Source organism: Stegostoma tigrinum, chromosome 27, assembly GCF_030684315.1.
Source record: "Stegostoma tigrinum isolate sSteTig4 chromosome 27, sSteTig4.hap1, whole genome shotgun sequence".
In the NCBI taxonomy this organism is placed as follows: domain Eukaryota; kingdom Metazoa; phylum Chordata; class Chondrichthyes; order Orectolobiformes; family Stegostomatidae; genus Stegostoma; species Stegostoma tigrinum.
The window spans coordinates 38,163,706-38,180,948 of NC_081380.1; the positions used below are offsets into that span (position 1 = coordinate 38,163,706).

At 39.9% G+C, this 17,243-nt stretch overlaps 1 protein-coding gene across 4 annotated transcripts in view; it reads left to right on the forward strand.

Moving 5' to 3' along the window:
- Positions 1-17,243, forward strand: part of nf1a (neurofibromin 1a) — a 313,607-nt gene that overhangs the window by 167,185 nt on the left and 129,179 nt on the right. For all 4 annotated transcript variants that reach the window (XM_059655316.1, XM_059655318.1, XM_059655317.1 and 1 more), the window contains 5 exons: positions 6,317-6,475; positions 7,522-7,619; positions 8,549-8,695; positions 9,378-9,524; positions 12,843-12,953. In XM_059655316.1, coding sequence (XP_059511299.1) covers positions 6,317-6,475; positions 7,522-7,619; positions 8,549-8,695; positions 9,378-9,524; positions 12,843-12,953 — 662 coding nt within the window. The remainder of the gene's footprint in view (positions 1-6,316; positions 6,476-7,521; positions 7,620-8,548; positions 8,696-9,377; positions 9,525-12,842; positions 12,954-17,243) is intronic.

The window sequence follows — 17,243 nt, forward strand, 5'->3', positions numbered from 1 at the left end:
AAATGGATGACAGCACATTTTTCACACATTTCAACCTCGTGTTCTTGCCCATTCAGGTCGCCTGACAGGTTCCCTTCAAGCCCATTTGCATCCTCCCCAGAACACCCATTCCCGACAAGTTTTGTATCAGCAGCAAACTGCGAAATAATACATATGACTTCTAATCAAAATGGTTGATATTGGTTGTGAATAACTGGCACTGATCTTTGCTATACCTCACTAGTCCCAGCTTTCTTGAAGAATGCAGTTTGCCATAGCAACCCTAAGCTGGACACGTTTGGTGATTTTGCTTGTGGGTATGGATTGCTTTATAATTTTGAGATATTGTAAATGCATTGGAATACTGTGTAATTATCTGTGGTTGGCTCCATTTCCTCTTCATTTTGTTGCTGAGTCTTCATTTTTCTCCCTGGAATTCTTTACAATATGTATATTTGAAAACAGCATTGGTGAGAACACATTTGAAGAACTGTGTACTCCAGTTTTGGTCCCCTTATCCAACAAAGAATATCCTTAACAAAGACTTGATCATAAATAGTCAGGAATAACTAGACAGTCAAGTTTCAGGTTATCTTGGCAGACATCTCTGATCTTAAGTGCCGCAGTTCTTCATGAATGTATAGTTTTAAAGACACGCTCAGATTCTGTCTCAATTAATATGGTGGTAACGAAATGTGTTAGAATGGCCTGGTTCCTTAGTGCAATGGTAGAGTTGAGACAGCAACGGCTTTTGTCAATTCTCTTATTGTCAGGAAGATGGATGAGGTTTGAAGTGAGGTTGATTATTTCCATGGCTGTCAACACCAATCATAAACAAAGTCTTGCAGCTGTTTCCTTTTGGAGTTTGTCTAGTTTGGTTTGTGGTGGTGCTGCCAAAAGGAAACCAGTCTTCCTTGCCTCGAGGGGCCAACATATGGTTTTGGTCCCACAGCTAAACTCATGAATCTGAAATTCCCAAGCAAGCCATTCTGAACGATTTGTTTGTTGTTCAAAACAAAGAATACAACAGCCCTTCAAAATCCTAGCCTGAATTGCTCAATATGTCCTGCTGCTGGACCACTTGGTGATGGCGATTGAAGGCGTCATTCAAAGCACATGGTTCCATAGATGCTTCCTTCTGGTTTTGCTCAACTGGTGGAGTGCTGATAACATCAGTTGAGACAGGTTATTATTTGGAAATTATTTGGAACGTATTGTGGGACAAAAGTCCATGTTCTGGGCTCCCATTGGCCACTCTTTGCATTCCCTGAATATGTGCAGTATTCCCTACTCACTGGTGGGCCTGCCTTTGCAGTGGAATAGGACATATTTAGCAATAGAGGCTAGTATTTTGAGGGAGTGTTGTATTCTTTGTTTTGAGCAACAAACAAATAGTTCAGAATGGCTTGCGAGGGAATTTCAGAGTCATGAGTTTAGTTGTAGGGCCGAAATCATAAGTTGGCCCATTGTGGCAAGGAAGACTGGTTTCCTTTCGACAGAGATCCTAATGCCACCCTTACGGATATCATTGTTTTCTCCCAGTATTTGTTAATCAAGTTAAAATGCTCGAGTTAAAACGGTAGGATTTAAATTCAGTGTTTCAGCCCGAACCTCTGAATGATGAGTCTCGTTCTCCAATCACCCTCTGGACTCACTGACCTATGTTGTCTCTCAGTCGATCAGTGTTTTAATTTGAAAACTCCAATACTTGTTTTTAATCCCTCTGTCTGGTCTCCCTTTCTAATATCTAGGCCCACAATACTCAATTTATCTGTGCTCTTCTGTTTCTGGCTATTTGTGCATTATTAATGTTAATCAATTGACAAAGGCTGGTTGCATTTTCAGCTGGCTGGGTTCTAAGCTCTAGAATACCCTTCTTAAACCGCTCTGTCTCTCCTTTTTTTCCCTCCTTTAAAAGACTCCTTAAACTCTGATTTAACCAAGCTTTTGGTCATCTGACCTAATATCCCCTCAACTAGCTATGTCACTCGATTTCTGTTCCAGTGAAGTACCTTGGAATGCTTTGCATCAGACATACTGTGACCTGAATTTTATTAGATATGCAGTGTTATTTTATTAGAAGAGGAAAGGATTGCTATGTTTTGGATCCTGGGCAACATCATTTTGAAAAGCATCTGAGAAGAGCAGATTAGTCAAAAGAAAAAGAAAACCACTGGGAGATTTTGACTTTGATCTTAATCCTGTCTTTTTTTGTTATGAATGGGGTTTAACTTCATCCTTTATTTGAAGAAGAAAGGTCTACTGTGATACAGGGTCTCACATTGATATACGTGACCTAGCTGTGTCTTTGGTGCGAGCCATTTTAACTGGAGGGGATGAGAAAGTTAACTGAGAGAAGGAAATTTGATGTAGATTGAAATTTTCTGTGAATTTTGGCTTAGAAACACCCATCGTGTGAAGAAACCATTTTGGTTGTAGAAATAGTGTCTAAAACTGGGATTGTAAGACATTTGCTCTGAAGAACCAAGGTAATTTAGAACGGTTAAGTAACGGGTTACCTCATTGTAAAAAGGTTTTAGTTTGAATGTTCCAGATGAGAAATATTCAGATAAAACCCTGAAGGGATTATCTGATGCTGAGAGAGTCTAAGCTCATTTGTATGAAGTCTCAAGTAAGAGGTGGTCAGATTCTTGGGACTGGGAATTTCAGCTTCCTTTGCATTAAGGCCCAAAAGATGCATCAGACAAATTCACTCTGGTCTGAGTGATATTGGGGTAATTTTGTTTAAACCAAAATTATAAAGGATCTATTAAATTAGATTTCATTCTGGGATTGTAATAGCGAAGAACTTTTTGCAATGGAACTCGAATTTAGAGTATGACAAATTCAAGTTGGAATGTCAGATCTGATGCTGGATGTTCTTAACAATGTAAACCTGTTTTGAAATTGAACTTGAGCTAACCCAGTGGAATCTAGTTTCATTTTTTATTCACTCATGATGTGGGCGTTGGCAAGGCCAGCATTTATTACTCCATTGATCACATCACCGTGATATTTTAGTGTGACAAGGATTGCTCCCACTGTCCACTCAACAACATTTCCTCTGACGCTGGCTTATTTGAGCTAAAGTATTTGAAGGACTGCCAAATGCTTAAGATAATATTCACAAGCTTTTGTCTTTTAATAGTGCCCCTTTTCAATGGGGATAAATAAAAATGTATACTATACTGTTTTTAAGGAGAATTGCATCTTTGTTGCAAGGACTAGCGTGGAAATGCTGAAAAGCTGAGTGGACCCATGTTGTATACAGGCTGCTAAAATCTTTCTTTGAAACCAGTTGCATGAGATTAAAATTAGATTTAATTTTCACAATATTTAGATATTTTGATACGGGCATTCTTCTTCTGAGTTTATAATGGAGAAGTGTACACTACTGAGTACATCAGTTTGACAATTGTTAAACTAAATACTTTTTCTGCTGAATAACTTTGCCATACAGACAATTAGTAGAGCATTACTAAATAATAATCAATTAGCTGTTTGTAAAGTGCATTTTTTAAATGTTTGGCTTTAACTTCTTCAGGCCTCATTATAAGGCTCTGCTTTGCACTGAGAGTTTTATTTTAATCAACTGAATACTGGCGTAATTCGGTTGTCTGAGATTTGACACCTTAAAAGTATGAAATTTAAATTCTTAGAACATTTTTTGGAACAAACTTAATATTTAATTGTGTTGTCAATTGTGACATCCTTTTAAAGAAGGTACTGATGATTATGTTGTCCAATAAAGAACCAGGTATTTTTGGGAGAAACCAAACTTTGGTGTTTGGGCAGTCCAGCTTGGCAGTCAATGTGATTTTACAGCCTAGAATTGACTTTGTAGTTACTTGTAAGTCATTGAGATGACATTTAGATGAGGGTAGCCTTGTAGAGCTTTTAGTTGGGAAACTGTTGAACTGCTTCTGAATTGATTTCTAAATGATGTAACTTTTCTAACCACGTCTGCAAGGTTTTTCACTGGGTGCTCCAGTTTCTTCCCGTAGTCCAAAGATGTGCAATTTAGATGGATTGTCCTATAGTATCCAGAGATGTATAGGCTAGGTGGATTAGCCATGGTAAATACTGGGTAACAGGATAGAGTGGGAGCCTGGGTCTCACTGGGATACTGTTCGGAGATTTGGTGCAGACTCACTGGGCCAAATGGCCTCTTTCTGCACTGTATTCATTCTGTGATTCAACTTTAAAAGCAAGTGTAAGACTGCCACCTGTGAGTAAATGATATACTTGTTACCTCAGTCAAGTAGATTATTATTAGCAGTTGTTGTACAGAGAAGCAAGGTGGGGGTATGCATCTATGACTCTGTTTCACTGGTGTGATTTGGATGAGGTGAAAATAACTTGATTAGAAATCTGCTGGAGGAGTTCCTAACATCTGATTACGGGTCCCCATTGACAGAAATTTAGAGTATGTAATCGTCACAGCCTCTTGTTGGGGATAGTGATCTAAAACTGGCACAAAATGGATGAAGCCACGCAGCTTCTATTTGGATATAACCGTCATGCTACAAAACACAAGTGGCTTAAGCTATAATTTTGATTCTCTGTGGAGGATGTCTGAATATTTTCATGAGGAAAAATAGATGACTTAGAGTACAGATCTCAGCACTGATCTTCAGGTATACTTGATAATATACTGCAGTTGTAAAAATTTGATTACACTAGATTAGATTAGATTCCCTACAGTGTGAAAACAGGCCCTTTGGCCCAACAAGTCTCTGCCGCCCCTTGAAGCATCCCACCCAGCCCCATCCCCCTATAACCCACACACCCCTGAACACTACGGGCAATTTACCATGGCTGATCCACCTATCCTGGACATCTTTGATTGTGGGTGGAAACTGGAGCATCCGCAGGAAACCCACGCAGACACAGGGAAAATGTGCAAACTCCACACAGACACTTGCCTGAGGCTGGAATTGAACCTGGGTCCCTGGCGCTGTGAAGCTGCAGTGCTAGCCACTATGCCGCCCCAACTATGAAACATAGTTTGGTTTTTATTGAGGTTCTTTAGTTTGTTAAACTAGTTGTTAATGTTGGTTAATAGATGCGTGGAACTTAAGACGATTAAGGAAACTTTTATGAAGTTTTTACCTTTGCTTTTGCCACATCTCAAAAAAAGAGAAACAAACAGTAACAATGTATTGACCTTGGTAAATTTTTAGTTAATCTGGGTTGAGATCGGCACACAACTATTGGGAATGTCTTCAGTGATATTACTGATTCAGGCTGATCTGCAGGTTATTATTGGCTGTCAATCACTGGGTACATGACTCAAACATATCAGCATTTAAATCACTTTTCTAATACAATCTTTTGGGTTTTCAGTAGAGCTGCATATCACATTGCAAAATTCAAAAATTTTGGGCTAGTCTGTGGGTTCAGGATAAATGGTGTTTTTTTTTCTTTGCTTCTCTATAATGTTCCAACTTCAAAGAAAAACATCCATCTTTGCTTACTCACCTAACTTCAAACTTATTTTCCTGTTTTTACTTTGCCTGAACCCTTCCCTATTCAGACCTCTGGAGAGAAATTCTGACATTTAAGTTAACTCTTGAATAATAGCTCCAGAGCATTGGTTTCCAGCAATCTTAACCAGCATCTGTTTAGTTTTCTTAACATTAAATTACGAACCAAAGAAGTGATGACTTAGAGATCATAAAATGTGAGGCTGGATGAACACAGCAGGCCAAGCAGCATCTCAGGAGCACAAAGGCTGACGTTTCGGGCCTAGACCCTTCATCAGAGAGGGGGATGGGAAGAGGATCCCCATCCCCATCTCTGATGAAGGTTCTAGGCCCGAAACGTCAGCTTTTGTGCTCCTGAGATGCTGCTTGGCCTGCTGTGTTCATCCAGCCTCACACTTTATTATCTTGGAATTCTCCAGCATCTGCAGTTCCCATTATCTCAAGTGCTGACGTATAGATGGTCTTCAGAGAAGTGTTTCAGTTTTTCAGTATATTAACTTGATAATCTCGTACGTGAACTGATTCTTAAGACTTTAATTTTTTTACAGTAATTGTGTGGTTGTCTGTATTTTCCCTATCCCTACACTTGCCCACAACAGACTATCCTGACGTTGGGGGCTGGAAGCTATCTAAACTCTATTTGTAGCATTAGTAATCGTATATATTTCAATCTACTACATAGTACATTGAACATGCTATGCTTCATTATAAAACAACCTCTTTACATGAAGAAACTGAGCATTAAGTCATCATACCTGTTACTTAACAACTCCTCTAAAAACTTCTTAAATTGAATCTAAATTGCAATGTTAATGTACTGCTTTTCTTTTTTGCTTTTTTCCTCCCTGCAGGTTGTCAGCCAGCGTTTTCCCCAGAACAGTATAGGTGCAGTGGGAAGTGCTATGTTTTTAAGGTTCATCAACCCTGCAATAGTTTCTCCCTATGAAGCAGGGATCCTCGATAAGAAACCTCCACCTAGAATTGAACGGGGATTGAAGTTGATGTCCAAGGTAAAAGATTTAATACCAAGCAAATATTTTTGAGCCCAGCAGAGAGCTAAGCATTTTTCTAGTGAGTAGCTCGGCACATCGGAGAGACGTTCCAAATGTAACCTGTTAGTTGTTGGATGCTTGAGTTACAGCTGGGGCTGTGATTGGGATACTACAGTTGATCAGTGTTCTGCGTAAGGGAAAATGCTGGATATAGTCAGTCCTGGCAGCAAATAGTGAAACTGAGCTAATGTTTCAGTTCAATGTTCTTTGATCAGTACTCTTTTGGGGGAGGGGGAGGCAAAGGACGAGGAAAAAAAGGACCACGGTTTCCGCTTTTAATACTTGCCCGTAATTCCCAGTTTGAAGGAGAAAAGCATTACGTGAAATACAAGGTCATGTATGGCTTTGAAGAATCTTCACTTGTCAAAATCAACTGATGTGTCCAATGTGGAGTAGAAATATGGTTGTCTCTTCCCCTCTATATGGCTTTATTTCCCACCCCAGCTGTAATTCATTTCGTTGCTAATTAAAACAATTATTGCAAACTATCTCCTGTGGAGGGTTGGAACCCTTGTAGATTAAATGGCTTGGAGGGGTATAATGGAACTGAAATATAATCAGATAATTTAAGTGACTGTTAGTGGTGCAACACACTGTCCCATTCTCTGCTTGCCCAAGCTGTAATAGGGTTCTCCCCCTCAATGAAATGCTTGAAGATCCTATTCTTTGTGATTAAGTGTCAGTGAAGTGTCAATGAGCTTGTTTTCACAATGAACAAAAGCAAGAATTGCAAATTTATGTTGAAATGGTAAGTGATAGTAAGGTGTGAAAATATACATGCAGATCCTGATCCGACCTATGTTTATGTTACATTGCTAAAATAAGCTGTGTGTGGAAACCGTGTTGCACTGAATTATGGAGAGTGGAGTATATTCATCAAGGTATTTGACTTCATCCCAACATGTGACCAGCCACATTTACTTTGGGTAAATTAAGATAAGTTTATTGCATGCCCTCTTTGATTATTAAACCAAATCATTTTGTGCACATTGTGGTTTTTACAGATTCTGCAAAGTATTGCAAATCATGTCCTGTTTACAAAGGAGGAACATATGAGGCCATTCAACGATTTTGTGAAAAACAATTTTGATGCGGCCCGAAGGTAATGAATACCTGAACTGAAAAAGACTTGAAATTAATTGCAATTATTTGTTCTGTTGTGAATGTAATCCCTCAAAGGACTGAGCAAAGTGATTTAATTTTGGATTTGATATACATCTTATTACTAGCAAATGGATTGCTTAATGAAGATTCAGCATTTTGTCAATTTGTTCCAGTTTCATGTTCCAAGTACATACCGATGGAGTTTTAATTGTTTAGTTTTCAAAAACTGTTTTAATTTGAGTGTCTTTATTGCTTGCTCAGCCTCTTCAGCAATCTGAGTTAAAATGTTGTTTTTTCAAAGCTTAGGCTGCTTGCTCCAGCTTAAATGGAGTCCATTCCAGATCTTTTGTCCCATGTAGGTGACCCATCTGTTATTCAGAGACCTGCTGCTTTTGTTTTGGCATCTAAGGTTTCTTTAAGGAACAATTTAGTGCCATTCTGTGATGAGCTCCCAGGTATTCTGTCATTGTATGTTACCTGGATGTTGGTTTCTCTTAATACTAAAAAAGTACAGTGAGCACCTTGTGAGGATTAACATAATTGGGTTGACTAGAAGAAATGTTTGCCCCTGAGGAAGATCAGAGCTTTGGGTTGAAGGGTGACATGATTATAAGAAGAAAAATTGCTAATAAATCAACCAAGGCTCTTTCTGTGGTGCAAGAGCAATATTAAAGGTAATGCAAACGGGCAGTGGTATCATTGTTTGACACATCAGGGAAGCTTAGTACAAATTTGATGGAAACTTTTCTGTGCTGAAAGACCAGTGATTGACTGAAGTCATGCAAGTGATTTTATCTTTTGGGTTAGTCTTCTCACTTGTGAATGTTGTGTGGCAATATTTGTTCTATTTATAGTAACTTTTTTTTATATTTCTTCGTCTCCCAATCCCTCCCACATTCTGTTTTCTCACTCCCAACTCCTTGGAAGGTTTTTTCTGGACATAGCTTCTGACTGCCCAGCCAGTGACACAGTCAATCACAGCCTATCGTTCATCAGTGATGGCAATGTTCTCGCTTTGCACAGGTTACTGTGGAATAACCAGGAGAAAATTGGGCAGTACCTCTCCAGTAACAGGTACTTGCGAGACTATATTTCCTTTTGCAAATATTGGCTTTGGTGATGTTTTCTGTGTGCCAAGTTGAAATGAATTGCAAAGTTTGCTTAGAACAATATTGGTTAAACTTAGTTCTTTGCTTCCCTTTTCTGTTATAAAAAATGGTTTTTCAAAAAGTAGTTGGTCTTGTTTTGTATTGCATGTACAAGTGGACTGTGTCAATGGAGTACGGTTAGTGAGATGGGGGAGCAGCTGGACTCGAAAACCAACCTTATGCAGACCTTTTATTGTCTGTTATTTTTCTTTAATGATTGTCACAAATATCTATGCCCCGTGAATAATTAACGATTTGGACTTATCAAGTTTTATAAATCATTGTCAAGTGGGGTTGGAGCGTACTTGGAACATTGAATTTATGTTGGTAATCGTACAATTGGGCATTAGAATTAATTTATTGCAGCAGTTTATAGAATAGATTTTCGATGTTTTGAAGAGTGGCAAACTTATCACATTTGACTTTGCATGTGTTGCTATGGAAATGTTTTGATGAAGTATTGTACGTGATAATACACATTAAAAGTATTTTGCTGTGTTGTTCAGCCTTTTAGGGTCAGTTCCTCATCCTTAAACTGCATTCCAATATTAAACTGGTTTATACTGTAAACTTATTGGAGGATTGCATTAATAATTTAATGTTCTTAGGGACCACAAAGCTGTTGGGAGAAGACCATTTGACAAAATGGCTACTTTGTTAGCTTACCTGGGACCACCTGAGCACAAGCCTGTAGCTGACACTCACTGGTCTAGCCTCAACCTCACCAGCTCCAAGTTTGAGGAATTCATGACGAGGTAAGCAATTATGTACACCTTTTTCAGAAAGACTGGAAATATGAAGCATGTTATCTGAACAGTTCTGTTTAACAATTGAGACAACGTTTTAAGTCTTGTTGCATTTCACACAGGAGCAGAAAAAAAACTATGCTGCCATCAGAACTGCTCCATTGTTCTGTTTTGATGGTGGCTAGTTTGGGATATGAGCTCTTCCTTCCCAGCGGTTTGAAGTCTCTTGCCTTTCTGGGACATCAAATATCTGTCTATCCCAGCCCTAAGTCGTCAATGTTAGTGTCCACAATCCTCTGAGGTAGAGCATTGCAAAAATGTGTAGTCCTTTAAGTGAAGAAGTTTCTCGTCATGTCAGCCCTTAGTGATCGTCTCTCATCCTGAAACTGTGGCCTCTTGTAGATTCCCCAACAGCTGAAACAGTGTGTCAGTATTCACTTTATAAAGCCCCTCCAAAATCTTCAACGTTTCAATAATATCACCTGTCAGTTTTCTGAACTGAAGTGAATAAAGTCTGTGATAATAAAATGTGAGGCTGGATGAACACAGCAGGCCAAGCAGCATCTCAGGAGCACAAAAGCTGACGTTTCGGGCCTAGACCCTTCATCAGAGAGGGGGATGGGGGGAGGGAACTGGAATAAATAGGGAGAGAGGGGGAGGCGGACCGAAGATGGAGAGTAAAGAAGATAGGTGGAGAGAGTGTAGGTGGGGAGGTAGGGAGGGGATAGGTCAGTCCAGGGAAGACGGACAGGTCAAGCAGGTGGGATGAGGTTAGTAGGTAGCGGGGGGTGCGGCTTGGGGTGGGAGGAAGGGATGGGTGAGAGGAAGAACCGGTTAGGGAGGCAGAGACAGGTTGGACTGGTTTTGGGATGCAGTGGGTGGGGGGGAAGAGCTGGGCTGGTTGTGTGGTGCAGTGGGGGGAGGGGATGAACTGGGCTGGTTTAGGGATGCTGTTGGGGAAGGGGAGATTTTGAAACTGGTGAAGTCCACATTGATACCATTAGGCTGCAGGGTTCCCAGGCGGAATATGAGTTGCTGTTCCTGCAACCTTCGGGTGGCATCATTGTGGCAGTGCAGGAGGCCCATGATGGACATCTCATCAAGAGAATGGGAGGGGGAGTGGAAATGGTTTGCGACTGGGAGGTGCAGTTGTTTGTTGCGAACTGAGCGGAGGTGTTCTGCAAAGCGGTCTCCAAGCCTCCGCTTGGTTTCCCCAATGTAGAGGAAGCCGCACCGGGTACAGTGGATGCAGTATACCACATTGGCAGATAAAAATAAAGTCTATTTATTTAGCTCCTCGTCAGGCTACAAACCTGTAATTTCAGGGATTAACTTTGTGTGAATCTTTGCTGTACTATCACCAATGTTTCCCTGACTTGGAATACAAGCGACCACAGTTGTGCACTGTAGACCAGGCGTGGTCTCACCAAAGCACTGCACAATTGTAACAAGACTTTTTTATTCTTATTATGCAAGCACATTTCCCTGTTTCTGGTTTCTTCTTTGCCAGCAAGTGTGCGGTTCGTAGCTGGACATGCAAGCAATATGGACATGCTGTTCTGATGCATGTGACAGCTTCAGTCTTAGGATTATGATGAAGAAAACTGAAATAAATACCGACCAGCTTGCTCCAGGAAAGCTCCATTTCAAGTCCAAGGTTTTGGTCTTTTCCAACTGTAGTTAAGTGCACTTCCTTAAGCCATCAGTGTAGATATCCGAGACTTGTGAAAGACTCGCCAAAGCAGACTGCATGCATCAGACTTGGTATGTCAAGGAGTAAGTTTACCGACCAAACTGAAAGTTTATAGAGCCGCAGCCCGATTCTGTTGTCTTGGATGGTGTACCAGCGTCCTGCCCAGAAGTTTAACCATTTTTGATTTGAGCTGCCTTCGGAAGCTTCTGAAGATCAGATGACAGGACAAACTAATAGACACTGAACTACTCGTGAGCTGGAATGTCAAGCGTCTACATTATATTGAGACCATTGCGACTGAGTTGGGGCTGGTCATGTAGCCAGAATGCCTGATGCTCACTTGCAAAAGCAGATCTTTTGTAGAGACCTTGAGTTTGGGGGTACAGTCGCATGGCACTTTAAGAAAGTGCTACACTCTCAAGGTTTTGCATTGAAATATTAATTTTGATTCTGCTGTAAGAAGCTTGCCTATGATCATTGCACCTGGCACAAACCAGTTGATACGCAGTTGAGCCCCCTTCAAAGCAAATGCATATCAGAGGCAGAAAGAAGATATGAAAAGAGATCCTGAGCCAGCAACCTGTCCAGAACCCGATGTACCCTGTTTTGTTGGCAGCAGGGCTTTGCAAATGCAGCTGAACCTTAGTGGCCAATAACATAACCACGGGAACCTTAGGCAATAAACCGGATGATGAGCAGGGTTTGGTCCTGAAAAGATGAAGAAGGAGAATTCAGTCCTTGTCTGTAAAAGTCAAAGTCCATTTTCTATCCTAATTGCTTGTTGTGCATTCCATTTTGGAAATCCAAATCTGTTATTTCTATGAATTCCCCTTTTATCTGTGCCACTAGTTTTGTCCTCAAAAAACTAATAAATTGTCAAATTGGGCTTCCCTGTGATAAATCATTGTTGATTGGTTTTAATCATCACAATGCCCACAGAAAAGCATGCTAAGACTTAATTTGTATGTGTGCTGCAAGTACAGGTGGAAATACTGGTGAACTTGAGTACTAGATTTAATCTATTTTCTAGCACAAACAGATTTTCTTTCATTTACTTAAGCTTGCTGAATGTTAAGTTTTCTACATCCACATAGCTCTGAAGGAATACTTAGATTACCTGTGTTGCTGGGTTCTTGTGTTTTCCTGTTCAGTTTTCTGATGGCAATTATGGTTTGAAATATAGCTCCACAAGTATTTGAGGCACTTCAGTCCTACTTTTCATGCTATTTTTCCTTTCTCAGACTTCATATGGCAGCTGTTTTGTCATCACAGCCCTGCCAAATCACATACTTAACTAGTGTCTACAAAACTGATCAGGGGTGGAAATATTAGCTTATTTCTTAGTTTCACTCTGCATGTTTTTCCTCACACTCAGATGCTGAAGATATAGTTCTGCAGCTTTAGTTGAGATCATCTGACTCCCACCTTCCTGGTCTATATTTCTGATCCCTGGCTCTTGGATAGCAAATTCATTGACCTTGTCTTTCTGCTGCAGTAGTCCTGTCAGTGGGCAGTAGTGTAATTTGATTGAGGCAATAAGGACTCAATGGAGAAATCTTAGATTCTTTCATGATATAATATGCAAGCATTTGTTGACTATAAACGCCTGTTAGAGTAAAATGTTTTCTTTCCAGGCATCAGGTACATGAAAAGGAGGAGTTCAAGGCTTTAAAAACGCTGAACATTTTTTACCAAGCGGGAACATCAAAAACAGGGAATCCAGTGTTCTACTACATCGCAAGAAGGTAAGAGCCATTTTGGTTTGCTTGCTATTAAAGCTCTTTTTGCGATGAATCAACCGCTGACAAATGCACATGGGATTACAAACTTTAGTTGGGTAGATTTCTGGGGGTTTCATCCCATGATCTCTCACCCCACTCTACCCTATCCAAGCAAGTGGCCTTTTCACCTGTTTGTGATGTAACGACTTTTTATTTTGACATCTTTGCATTTCGCTTAAATGTTTCTTGATGTCCCTTTGTGTTTTCACTTATCTTGCTTGCATTAGTGATCACATTCTTAATCTGCCAGTTGACTAGATTCCAGGCTTTTTCTGCAGGGTGAACAAACTCTCATGGCTCCAACATCAGTAGATTTTGGTGTAGCCTGGAGATACTGTGGATTAGCAAAGATTATCTCTTGGTAACGAAAATTTTGCTTTTAAATCATCAGTGTCCGGCAGTTTTGTTCTTCAATGTGTTTTCACCTAAAGTTGACTAGCTCTGATGATAAGACGGCAGTGTTGCTGCGGGTACTTGGTTTTCACAATGGAAGTTGATCTGCATGCACCTGTTTGGAAGTTTTAATCTTGCAGTTGGTCACATAGCTTATGTATATTTCTAAGAGAAAAGAGATTAATATCTTTGTGTTAAAATGTTAGTTGAATTACATTGGTATCATTCAAATATGTCTCAGGAGTGAGATTTTGCATTTTGTGGGGAGGAAAAGTTGGAATAGAAACAAATGTTAACAAATTGACTACTGTTTGAACTCTGCTCACTTAACACACCACCTGATGTCATTCTGAAAATTTACTCATGGGTTTGATGATCCAGTATGGGGCTGTTCTAAGAAGCCAGCCCCTTTCTGTCTGGGTTGGGCATGGCAGATAGCATGTCCATAGTCAGTTAGCAGAAGAACCCCAAACCATGATGAGAGCCCAAACTTGGCTAAGGTAAATTGCAGCAACCATAATGGCACCCTTGACTGAAGTAAGCCAGTTTCTCTCCGACTAACTTAACTGGTGCCATTTAGTTGCCTATGATTGCTTGTTCCTACTTTCTAGTAGTTGGGCCGTGTTCATGTTAATATTAAGGGGATGTTGCGGCTTAGGACTGGGTGTTGTGTATTTTAGCACATTCCAGTCTGGACCAGTTTGTCTCCATTTTATCTATCCACAATGAAATACAGTGACAGCAGTTGTAACTTGATGTCTGATTTGTATGAATCCATTACGTGGAACTGTTCATAATCAACACCAAGCTTAATTTCAGTCACTTTAATAAATTACTTTCATTAATAGGGGATCTCAAATGCGTACCCTAATTGATATGTTGCATGGTCTGAGTTACATTTAATTGAAATTGGTGATGTACCTAGCATCCAGAGTAATTAGTGTTTGATACTGGCAGATACAAGTGTTGGAGACTAGTTTGGAATTGCTGCTGCCATTCCAGAAATTATGTCATGAAGTAAACATAGATTTTTGACTCTGAAATGTCATTTTACCTTTCTTCCTTGAGTTCAAAACTATGGTTTTGTTGTCTCAGTTGAACAATTTAAATGTTAGAATACTTTTTTAAAATACTGTGTGGAGCACTTCAATCAGACACAACAAATTTATGTGGATGGCTCAAATGTTGATAATTGATTTGATATCATGTTAATTATTGCTGTGTTCGTACCACGGATGCAGCTGAAGTTACATAAAGGTATGTGTTGCTTGTTTCCCTCCATCTTCAAACTGAAATGGTAAGACATTTAGTTAGCAGACTTGCTTCTTGCCAAAACAAGCAGGCTAATGTCCACAATGAATACAGAGCGACTGATTTTCAGGGAGGAGTTCTGCTGCTGTGCTCAACAATGCATGTCCGTAATGTAGAAGCACAATGCACGTGTAACAACTGAAAGTGTGGAAGTCAGTGGTTTATTACGACAATATGCACTTGATACATTACAACTTGTTTGTTTTAGTGGCTGCTGAGCTTGTGGATGTAGGGCTGAAAGCTTTGTATGTGTCAGTTTGAAGTGCTGGACAGCCTTTGTGCTTAAATTTGGTGATTTTCAAGATTAATTGGTAAAAGAGTTGAGAAAATATCCAGACGTAGGTCATTTTGTGCTGTAAAAACAGTATATGCAATACATTTTAACTATAAAACTGAGATTTAAAATTAACCTACACTGTGATTCTAGTTCATAATTTCTTGGCAAAATCGCATTGTGTTGATGTTGCATAAAGAAACACAATTGCTGTAGAACAATATTTCCTTGTTCAAGTTTTTTTCAATTGAATAATTTTGTCTAACACCATCTAACCTGTTGGTGGTTATACACCGCAGATTAGTAAACTGTATCTTTTAACTGGGATTATGTTACAATTGTGTTGTGATGAATTTTTTGTAATCTAAAAATGTGAAGCTAATAACTGTTGAGCGAGGATGGTTCCATTAATTGCTTCATGTTATAATGATGTGCTGGATACCCATTTTCTCATATTGTTGCTGTTCTGGTGCAAGTAATAGCAGAGAGTGCTGATCATTAAACAGACAAACTTGGGCTATGTAGTACTTCGAGAGCCCAAGAGCAGTTTGTGACTTGGATTCCTAACAGGTTAACTTGCTGCATTTTACTTGCTGCATTTTAAATGCCGCTTACAAATCTGGGTTAAATCCAGCTCATTATAAAACGTCTTTTGACAATGCCATGCCAGGACCTTTTGATTAGTTTGTGTGTCACAACTTATAAAGTTACTAACCTAAGCTGAAGTAACCAAATATCAATGATCTTGGGCATGATACTTGATTGAACTGGAATGAAAAGGTGGCTCGGTGGCTCAGTGGTTAACACTGCTGCCTCACAGCATCAGGGACCCGAGTTCAAATACAGCCTTGAGTGTCTGTGTGGAGTTTGCACATTCTCCTCATGTCTGGGTGGGTTTCATCTAGGTGCTCCGGTTTCCTCCCACGGTCCAAAAATGTGTAGGTAAGCTGGATTGACCATGTTAAATTGCTCATAATGTCCAGGGATGTGCAGGCTAAGTGGATTAGCCATGGGTAAAGCAGAATTACAGGGATCGAGTGGGGAGTGTGCCTGGGTAGGATGCTCTTCAGAGGGTCAGTGTGGACCTGATGGACCAAATCACCTGCTTCCACACTGTAAGCATCCAATTTCAAAACTTGTATAAAAATTTAATTTGATGTTAAGTTGGTTACCAAATGTAAATTTTTTGGTCATGTTTTTGGAGATTCTGGCTCTGGATTTTGTTGGCAATGTTGGTAGCTCTAACTGTGCAATCTGCTCCTGCAAGCTTCTGTTTGGATTAAATGTGCCATCATCTCCAAGCCCTGTTACTGTTGAAGTGCAGTCAGACTCTCAAATGAGAGATGAGTAGACTTGCCAGACTACACTGGAAATTGTGTAGTTGGGTCTGCTTTAACGACTTTGTGAAAATTTTGATATCTTAAAAATTAAAATGGAACTTTCAAGAAACAACTCCTTGCAAAAGGTTGGTGACTGTCTGCATCTTACAGTGAGATCAGTCTTATGTTTTAAGGAGGAAATTTGAGAGTTCCACGACAATTTTTCCCCTAAACTTCTCTAATCTGTCAGTTTTTGACTAAGTGTTAGAGGTGATTTTCTTGAATTCCAGGAGCAGTAATTACTGTTTAATGAGCTGTTGCATTGTTTTAGAACTTTGAGGGGGGAGGAAAAAAAAACAAAACAATGGCACTGTTAAAAGGAGGAAGAGAGACGAAGGTAGTGACCTTGTGGGAAGTGGATCAAATGGAGAAATAAACCTGCACAGCTAACTGCCTCTGTTGTTTGGTTTCAAATATATGTTATGAGATTTATAAAATTATGAGGGGCGTGGATAGGGTGAATAGCCAAAGTCTTTTCCCCAGGCTGCAGGAGTCCAAACCTAGAAGGCATAGATTTAAGGTGGGATGGGAAAGATATAAAAGGAACCTAAGGGGCAGCATTTTCATGCGGAGGGTGGTGTCTGTATGGAATGAGCTGCCAGAGAAAGTGGAGGAGGCTGGTGCAATAACAACATTAAAAGGCATCAGGCTGGGTAAATGAATAGGAAGGGTTTAGTGGAATATGGGCCAAATGTTGGCGAGTGGGACAAGATGTGTTTTGGCTGTCAGGTCAGCATGGATGAGTTGGACTGAAGGAACAGTTTCTATGCTGCACAACTCTGACACTCTAACATAATTGTGCATTTTGCAGCTTTTTTTTTGTTTCTTTTTAATTAGTTGTAATTTAATTGATTCTTTGGCTTTAACTCAACCTCAGATTCCTCACTTTTTGATTTT